The 10,078-nt window shown below is 28.1% G+C and overlaps 1 protein-coding gene across 1 annotated transcript; it reads left to right on the forward strand.

Moving 5' to 3' along the window:
- The first annotated feature begins 1,905 nt into the window (after positions 1-1,905).
- Positions 1,906-7,346, forward strand: LOC122857909. Its single transcript, XM_044160397.1, has 3 exons — positions 1,906-2,197; positions 2,292-2,573; positions 2,730-7,346. Exons 2-3 carry the CDS (start codon positions 2,512-2,514, stop codon positions 7,042-7,044), a joined length of 4,377 nt encoding a protein of 1,458 aa, XP_044016332.1. The 5' UTR covers positions 1,906-2,197; positions 2,292-2,511; the 3' UTR covers positions 7,045-7,346.
- Positions 7,347-10,078: the final 2,732 nt, after the last annotated feature.

Below are 10,078 nucleotides of genomic sequence, written 5' to 3' on the forward strand. Positions count from 1 at the left end.
AAAAAATTAATCGAATCGATTTTCTATGACTCTACTATCTGCTGATGAGTCACCGGTTAACTGCGAGAAACGTGTGTAAAACACGTGCCGGACAGCTTAGCGTAGAAATGAAAGAAACATATGCTTGGAAAAATTTTAAATGATAAATTATAATTATGTAAAACTTTAAAATATGCTAAAAAAAATTAATTGTAAAAATCACGACAGAAAAAAAATATATTATTTTAAAATTTAAATGTAAAAAAAAATTAGCAATATTTTAATAATAATTATTGGTTTTCCACGATAATAGTAAAAGAATATTTGCATTTACCTTCAACTTGCACTTTTTTTTTTACAATTAAAAAACAACGAGTTAATCTACACAAATTATTTTACCCGTACAATTTTTTTTTATCCAACAATCGAGAAATTTCGTTAATTGACTAAACACTTGCAATTTTTTTTTTCTGAAACCGAAAACCACGAGGCTGCACGTGCATTAATTTTAAATACTATTAGGTTAAAACTTTTAAAACTATTTCACTCTATTGAAAAAATCATTTACAAAAATCTAACACTTTTAATTTTTCTTTTCTAATGCACGTGCAACTACTTCAAAGACTTCTAACCGTATCCTAGCATCCCATGATCCTCACGTACACGATTCTGAATGATTTTATAAAACTAAAAACTATACTTTGTCTTTGCCTTGTGCAACCCCCAAACCAACACCAAATAATTTAAGTCAAAGGATAATTTATATTAAAGAATGTAATGCACTACCATAATATTAAAATAAATTTATTCAGCTAATTACTCGAGAAAAAGAATTTAAATGTATATTGTATATTTATATTATGAAATGATTTTATTTTTAAATTATTGTATCAACCCGTTATTTTCCCAAATTTATGAAGCAAGTTGTAACAAAGTATTACTACTGGAAAGTCATGTCATTTGATTAAAATTTAATATTTATATTGAAATAAAATTTGCACTTGCAATTTTTTTTTGTTTTTGAAACCGACAACGAGGCTGCACGTGCAGTTATTTTAAATACTTAGGTTAAAATTTTTAAAACTATTTTACTCTATTGAAAAAATCATTTACAAAAATCCAACCCTTATAAACTCTTTTTTTCTAATACACGTGCAACTATTTCAATGACTTCTAACCGAACTTTTAAAATTATTTTCAAGCCCGAAAAATTGCTGCTGACTCCGCTGCAGCCAAAGACTAACTAAATTTGTCTACATCGTCTACATAGGCCTAGTAGCCGCTTCTATCTATGACTAGCTCTGTCTATGAGTCATCCCTTATCAGTAAGCAACATTTGTCAACTCAGCATGCTGCAGCATGCCGTCCATATGCACAATGTCCAAGTGTAAAAAAATGCATTTAATTATTTTAAACACATGTAAATATGTTTCCAAGTGTGAAAAATTATCTATCTTGACAATTTATTTAATGTTTTTCTTATTTTAATTTTATACGAGAATTATTAAAAATATTATTTAAAATCTATCAAATTTTAACGAATATAATTTTAATATCACGGATAAAAATTAATTTTAAAAATATTGCTCAATGATCAGATACATACTATCTACTGTATGCTTGCTCAGTATAGATCTGTATATATATTTGCAACAAAATTTGTTTATATATTTCATATTTAAAATTACAAAATTTTATGTTTTTAATATTAAAAAAAAATTATTTTACTATTATCCTATCAGATACATACATCGTATATATTTGTCGTTGTATATATTTGTTTTGAATTCAAAACATAAGCGGATGTTAATTTAGAAAAAAAGTAGTCCCGTTTTAGTGCTAGTAACTTTTCCAAGATGATCGAGAGAGACCTCTATATACTTCTTGACAGAAACAGACAGAAGTGAGAGAAATAGAAAAAAAAAAGAGAGAGACAAATTCAGACATATACATTATCGTTTGCTACATAACCTTTTGAACCATTCTGTATTTTGTTTGTTATTAAATAATTTAATTTAAATTTGTCAATCAATATATTTACTGTGATTAACTGTTTAAATATTACAAGTGGAATGTTGCATGAATCGATACAAAAAGACCCAACCAATGTATCAAAACGAAAACCTCGACAATTAAGAGGTACACCTGCCAATCGTGTTGGTACATTACTTATTGGAGGTGGACTTCTTGCTTTTGTTACACTTGGTGAACTTTTCATGTACGTATTAAGCAACAAAATCAAACAGAGCTCATATAATTACATGTACAATAGTTGTTTGAGTTGATAATTAATTAGTTAATATTAATTACAGGTATTCAGATTTATCAAATTCAGTCAAGACAAAATTTACGAGAATATTTACAAAAACACCTGAAGAAATTGAAAAGAAAATTATCATGCAAGAACAATTCATGGCTTCAATTGCAATAGCATTAGAAAAGAAAAAAGCTGGTGAAATTGAGCCACGTGTTAATCAAGTTTAAAAGCAACAAATATTATTTATTCATTTAGTTATAATAAATCATTTTAAAATGTCAAAAACAACAGAGACAAACGAGAATAGTGAGATATTAAATTCAAAACCACAATCAAGGTAGTTAATCAATGTATCTTCCTTAACTTGTAAATAAAATTAAAATATTCATTTAGAAAAATTAATCTTGATAATTTATTTGAAAAAAAAATAATTAATCTTACGAAACCTTTACCATCCTTTTATTTATTTATTGCTTTATTTATTTTTTTTCAGTAAAACAAATCAGGAAAGTGAAAATAATAAAAAATTAATTCGTTCACTATCACCAGATGTAGATGACAGTCTTGCAGATTTTAAATCACCAAATATAATATTAAAAGTACCTCCTAAAATAATAAACGTTAAAAAAAAGCCTGGACCTCGTAGTAAGAAGAAAACAACAACAACAGCACCTAAAGAAAGCACAAGTCAACCATCAATTGAATCACAATTTTTTAAGCAACAAAATCAATTTGTTTGTCCACTTTGTTTTAAGACGTTTAATGATGCTGAAACTCTATCATCACATGCTAAAACTTGTGCTGTTAAAAATAAGGTATCAACACGTAAGTTACTTGCTGCAACTGAATTACAAGAACGTCAAGCAGCTGAAAGACTTCACATAGGTTTACCAGCTGGACCAGTTCGTACTGTTAAAAAAAAGAAACCAAATATTAAAAATTTCATGCCTGAAGGTGATCCTGATATTCAGTTAGCCAAGGCATTATCAATATCACTACAAGAAATGGAACAAATTGAAGAACTAGACAATGCAGTTGCAATGGTTGCTGAGCCTGATGATAAATTTATTGAAATGAGTAGTTCACTAAGACGAAGTACACTGCAATCATTTGGATTTAAAACAAATAAACCACAAGCTGAATTACCACAAGATAAAATTAAAAGAAGAAAAAATTTTGGTCCAACTATACTTGAAACAAGAACTCAAGAAACAAGAGAAGCATTATTAACTGAAAAAATTGCTGAAATTATTGTTGGAGTTGAACAATCAACACAAGCAAGGTATGTAGAATCAAATCATCAACCAACAGTGCATAAAAAAATTAAAATTAACAGTAAATTGTTAAAAAAATATCACAAATCAGATCAAAAACTTTGGAATTATTCCAAGGAGTTGTTAAAAAATTCTGAGTATTATGTAAATGAACTTGCTGAGTATATTCAACCGCTTGAGTCTAAAGAGCAAGAAATAACAGATATAAATTATGAAGAAAATAATACAAACGTGGCAATAGATAATTTTGATGATAATAGAATGGATATTGATGAAGCAACTGAAGCTGAAGATAGTCATCATCAAGAAATAAAAACCACCAAAGTAAAAGACAATAGCCAAAGTAATTTATCTAATATTGAAGAAAATAGTTCAACTGAAAATAAATTAACGTCACAAAAAGAAAATGAAAATAATGATCAAATAAAAAGTGATAAAGAAAAAAAAGATTATAATGATGATGGCGATGCTGATGATGAGAATGATGGTGAGTCTGATAGTTTAAAAAATAATTTTATGAATAATCAATCAGACAAAGAATCATCAGTTGTTGTTGCATATGATTGGTACAAAATGGTTGGCAGTACATATGGATCTGATATTAAAATACTTTTAAAACATGATAAATATATTCCAGCTCATTCACTTGTATTTTTGGCACGTTGTTGTAATATATTAAATGACATTGTTGACTTTAACAAGCCATATGATCATTGGAAAAAAATTATTAAATGGCCAACAATTGACATAACAGCAGCAACATATTTTTTAGAATATTTATACTGTGGAAGAATTATTAAGTGTTGTATTTCCAATGAAAATAATTCAATTGATCAACTAAAATTATTAGCACATAAATACAGTGTTAAAAAATTATTTGAATATATAATAAAAAAAGAAAAATCTAGTTGTAAATATCATGGTAAATTAAAACAAGATGATAAAAAAAATAAAACTATAAATAAGATATCTGATAAAGCTGAAATAAAAATAAATAATAATTCTGATGAATCAGCTGATGTTGATACCAAAGATAAAATTGCTAAGGATGAATATCAAATTATTGATGATATTGTTTGGACAGATGATTTTGAGCTGGAACAAAATCAAGATGTACAATATAAAACACCTCTAAGTCGATTAGATTTGGATAAAAAACAATTGACTTGTTCACCAGATTTATTTGAAGACTCTGTGGTTTACGAAAGTGATGCTACATCATCAGTTATTCATCAAGAATCTACAAAAAAATTTGATGAATCATCAACTATAATTAATGAAATAACAACACCTAAACTTATTGATGAAACTCAAAATGTTATACCAGATGAATCAAGTACTCATGAAATTCTTGAAACTCCATTACAATCAAAATCATTTACATGTCGTAGAAAATTATCAGAGGTTTATCCAACAAAATCTAAGAGTGATATGACTCTTTATATTGAAAAAATTAAACGAATAACTGCAAGGGATATTAATGATACTGATACTGATGGTGACACACCTGTGAGACCATTAAAACCACCACATAAAAATCCATTTAAAGTTAAAAAAAATGAAGATGAATCATTTCTTCTTGTTGGAAAAAAATCATATGATGATGATGATACTCTAAACGCTGATAAATCATTCACCAAAAAAATAAAAAAATCTGCTATCAGTATGATTGAGGATAAGCTTCTTGCTGATGCTGGTGAACGTTTAGAAAAAGTCCAAGCATCAAATGAAAATAATATTGACATTGGTGAATTGTCAACTGAAGTTGAATCAAATTGTGATGATGATGAGGATGAGGATAATCTTGAAGAATCAATGTATACAAAATATCAAAAAAAAACATTATCAAATAGTATTACTAATTATCGTAATGATGCAATAAAATTCTTGGAAAATACTGCCGAGATGACGACTCCACCAAGTGAATCCAACAGTTTGAAAAAAAGTAGAAATAATACTTTTAATAAAAGTGGTATACCAGAGACTACAATAAATTTGACTGAGCTATCAGATTCTGAACCTGAAAAATCTCAAGATATACAACATCATTCTGATATTCCAAATGATCATCCAGGTATGGAAGTTGATAAAGTATATTCTCCAGATAATAAATCATTTCAAAGTTTTCAAGAACCGTCAAAAACCAGTGAGTCATTGACAGATATGCATACAATTAATGACGTTGTATTTGACAGTTGGAGTGATGCTTTACCACTGACCCAATCAAATTTTAAAAATAGTCCAGATAGAAATATTTTAACACAACAAAATTCAGATTCAAACTCAAGTCATGATACTTTAAAATTAAATAATGATAGTGATACTGAGCCTAATTATTGTTTTACACAAAAATTAAGTTTAAGTCAAGAAGTTGCAGATGTATTTAAAGATTTATCACAAAAAACTAATACAGATACTAATTTAAATGCACATGGATTATCACAGAGTCCAATAACATTGTCATCATCATCAGAAACATCAAATCTCGATGATCTTGATCGTTTTGATGAAATATTGAAAGATCTTCCTGAAGCAAATAAAGAAAATAATTTTAGTAAATCAGGAAATCCTGAGGGAGGATTTGAAATTAGTAATTTATTGGATAGTCCAATTTTTTCAAATTCTAAAAATCAAACTGATGAAAGTACAACAAAATTGATACCAAGTACAAGTAAAAATATAACATTTAGATCATCAAGAGTTATAAAAAAACATACGTCATGTATTTCACATACTCTTAGTGATAATTCAGACGATGAAATTCCAATTGCATCATCAACGAGATGTCATTCGAGTCTTGCTTCACCAATTGTAACAAATACAAGCTCAAGATTACTAGCTGTTAAATCAAAATCTGATGGCAATTTTACAAAAAAATTGTTGCATAAAAAAAGAGAGTCAAGTGTTTTAAAAAATAATAATTTATCAAGATTAACAGAGGTCATAACACCTCCTCTTGATTATGCTAATATGACATCACCAGAGATTTATCGTGAACTTCATAAATATGGTTTAAAAAAACAGAAACGACCGAAAGCAATAAAATTGTTGACAAATATTTATGATCAACTTCATCCATTTGTGTCTGATGATGATATACCTGATACATCAACAGATAATTATAATGATGATGAGCCACCAAGAAAAAAACAGTGTGTACAAAATGAAATTAATTGTCCTGATGATAATGATGATCTTTCACAAGAAAGTTCATCTTCAAGTTCATCAATTGTACCTGAAGAAATGGACCTGGATGAAGATGATGGTGGACCTTCTACCATCAGTCAAGGTACTCTTCCGATTAAAGAATTATTTGTTAAATATATTAACAAAAATAAAGATGTTAAACGTGACATACTTATGTATACTCCTGTTCCATTGGAAGATTTATACAGAAAACTTAAAGCCGAAGGATTTAATGGAAAGCTTAATGATTTTATAGATTTTCTTGACAGTGAATCAATTACATTTCAAGTTAAAGAAGCTAAAAGAAATGATAAAAAAAAAACGACGAAAAAAAAAAAATGTATGTGATTATGTTAAGAACATTAAAGCAAAAAACAAAAGCAATTTTTTGCTAAAAAGATTTATAATAATGTTTTGTTTATAATTAGAAGTTGATAATTAAAAAAAAGTATCTTCTTTTTTTATTTTTGCAAAAAAGATTTCAATTTTGTGTTTTATATTTGAATAATTTAAAAATTTAGTTATTGAATAATAATAAAATAGTATTTTTTATACTCATCAGTTTAGTACCATTTAAAAACTTTTGTAGTTAATTATTATTATGTAAATAAATTCAAATTGATAAAATGAGTCTCCTATTATAAAAAGAACACTTGACTTTGCTTCTTCTACAACACTTTATTTTTGTCAATACTATTTCAGAAAAAAATTAAATACCTCTTTGCCCATTCTATATTCCTGATGCTCGAAAATATTCAAAACTTGAAGAAGAAAAAAAATTTCGAGTATCAGGAACATATAATGAGCAAGGAAGTATTTTCAAAAATATCGAATACCTCTTTGCTCGTTCTATGTTCCTGATACTCGAAAATTTTTTTTTTCCACTAATTTCCGAAATATTTTGAAAAAAAAATTTCAAAAATATCAAATACCTCTTTGCTCATTCTATGTTCCTGATACTCGAAAAATTTTTTTTCTATCGAATTTCAAAAAAATTATGGAAAAATCTTAGATTTGTATAAGGAACATAGAATGAGCAAGGAGGTGTTTTCAAAAATATGAAATACCTCTTTGCTCATTCTATGTTCCTGATACTCGAAAAATTTTTTTTCTATCAAATTTCAAAAAATTTATGGAAAAATCTTAGATTTGTATTAGGAACATAGAATGAGCAAGGAGGTGTTTTCAAAAATATGAAATACCTCTTAGCTCATTCTATGTTCCTGATACTCGAAAAATTTTTTTCTCAATTATTTTGAAAAATTTGTAGAAAAATCATAGATTTGTAACAGGAACATAAAATGACGAACATAGAATAATAGATGACGCTAAACTTGTTAACTTAAAAAATACCTCTTTGCCTGTTCTATAACCCTGATAAAACAGCCCTCTTCTATCTATAATATTTAAATGTGTTTACCCTATAGTTCCTAAAAAAAACAATGGATAGCGCTGAACTGGTTGACTCGAAAAATACCTCTTTTCCTGTTCTATAACCCTGATGAAACAGCCCTCGTCTATCTATGATATTTAAATGTGTTTACCCTATAGTTTCTAAAAAAAATAATAGATGGCGCTAAACTTGTTGACTCAAAAAATACCTCCTTTCCTGTTCTATAACTCTGATAAAACAGCCCTCGTCTATCTATGATATTTAAGTGTGTTTACTCTATAATTACCAAAAAAATCAATAGATGGCGCTGAACTGGCTGACTCGAAAAATACCTCTTTTCCTGTTCTATAACCCTGATAAAACAGCCCTCGTCTATCTATGATAATTAAATGTGTTTACTCTATAGTTGCTAAAAAAAACAATAGATGGCGCTAAACTTGTTGACTCAAAAAATACCTTTTTTCCTGTTCTATAACCCTGATAAAACAGCCCTCGTCTATCAATGATATTTAAATGTGTTTACCCTATAGTTTCTAAAAAAAATAATAGATGGCGCTGAACTTGTTGACTTGAAAAATACCTCTTTTCCTGTTCTACAACCCTGATAAAACAGCCCTCTTTTATCTATGATATTTCAATGTGTTTACCCTATAGTTCTTAAAAAAACAATAGATGGCGCTTAAATTGTTGAGCCAAAAAATACCTCTTTTCCTGTTCTACAACCCTGATTAAACAGTCTTCTTCTATCTATGATATTTCGATGTGTTTACCCTATAGTTCTTAAAAAAAACAATAGATGGCGCTGGACTAGATAACTCAAAAAATACCTCTTTTCCTGTTCTACAACCCTGATAAAACAGCCCTCTTCTATCTATGATATTTCAATGTGTTTACCCTATAGTTCTTAAAAAAACAATAGATGGCGCTTAACTTGTTGACCCAAAAAATACCTCTTTTCCTGTTCTACAACCCTGATAAAACAGCCTTCTTCTATCTATGATATTTCGATGTGTTTACCCTATAGTTCTTAAAAAAAACAATAGATGGCGCTGGACTAGATAACTCAAAAAATACCTCTTTTCCTGTTCTACAACCCTGATAAAATAGCCTTCTTCTATCTATGATATTTCGATGTGTTTACCCTATAGTTCTTAAAAAAAACAATAGATGGCGCTAGACTAGATAACTCAATAAATACCTCTTTTCCTGTTCTATAACCCTGATAAAACAGCCCTCGTCTATCTATGATATTTAAACGTGTTTACCCTATAGTTTCCAAAAAAATCAATAGATGGCGCCACTTGTACAAAGAAATTTTTAAAAATACCAAATACCTCTTTTCTCATTCTATGTTCCTGATACTCGAAAAATTTTTTTTCTATCAAATTTCAAATAAATTGTGGAAAAAAAAAATTTTCGAGTATCAGGAACATAGAATAAGCAAGGAGGTATTTTCAAAAATATCGAATACCTCTTCGCTTATTCTATGATCCTGATACTCAAAAATTTTTTTTTCTATCGAATTTCAAAAAATTTGTGGAAAAAAAAATTTTCGAGTATCAGGAACATAGAATGAGCAAAGAGGTATTTGATATTTTTGAAAATACTTCTTCACTCATTCTATGTTCCTGATACTCGAAATTTTTTTTTTCAACAAATTTTTTGAATTTTGATAGAAAAAATATTTTCGAGTATCAGGAACATAGAATGAGCAAAGAGGTATTTGATATTTTCGAAAACACCTCTTCGCTTATTCTAGGTTCCTGATACTCGAAATTTTTTTTTTTCAACATATTTTCTGAATTATGGCGCTGAAATTGGCGTCTAAGCTAGCGTCCAGAAATTAAAAGTACAGGGAACATAGGGGTTTTCTTGGGCCCAGCCCTTAACTTTTATAATAAATTATTAATAAAAATAGAGCTATCCTCGTCATTTTTTTTTAAATCATTTTTCTAGGATCTAAGGTAGTTTGGGAAAAAAATGGGAATT

This window comes from Aphidius gifuensis, linkage group LG1 (genome assembly GCF_014905175.1).
Source record: "Aphidius gifuensis isolate YNYX2018 linkage group LG1, ASM1490517v1, whole genome shotgun sequence".
Taxonomy (NCBI): Eukaryota; Metazoa; Arthropoda; class Insecta; order Hymenoptera; family Braconidae; genus Aphidius; species Aphidius gifuensis.

Bases quoted from the DNA above. Each gene is read 5' to 3' on its own strand.
- LOC122857909 (XM_044160397.1), top strand. From the start codon at position 2,512: ATGTCAAAAACAACAGAGACAAACGAGAATAGTGAGATATTAAATTCA. The intron at 2,574-2,729 runs GTAGTTAATCAA...ATTTTTTTTCAG, and splicing joins AATTCAAAACCACAATCAAG to TAAAACAAATCAGGAAAGTG.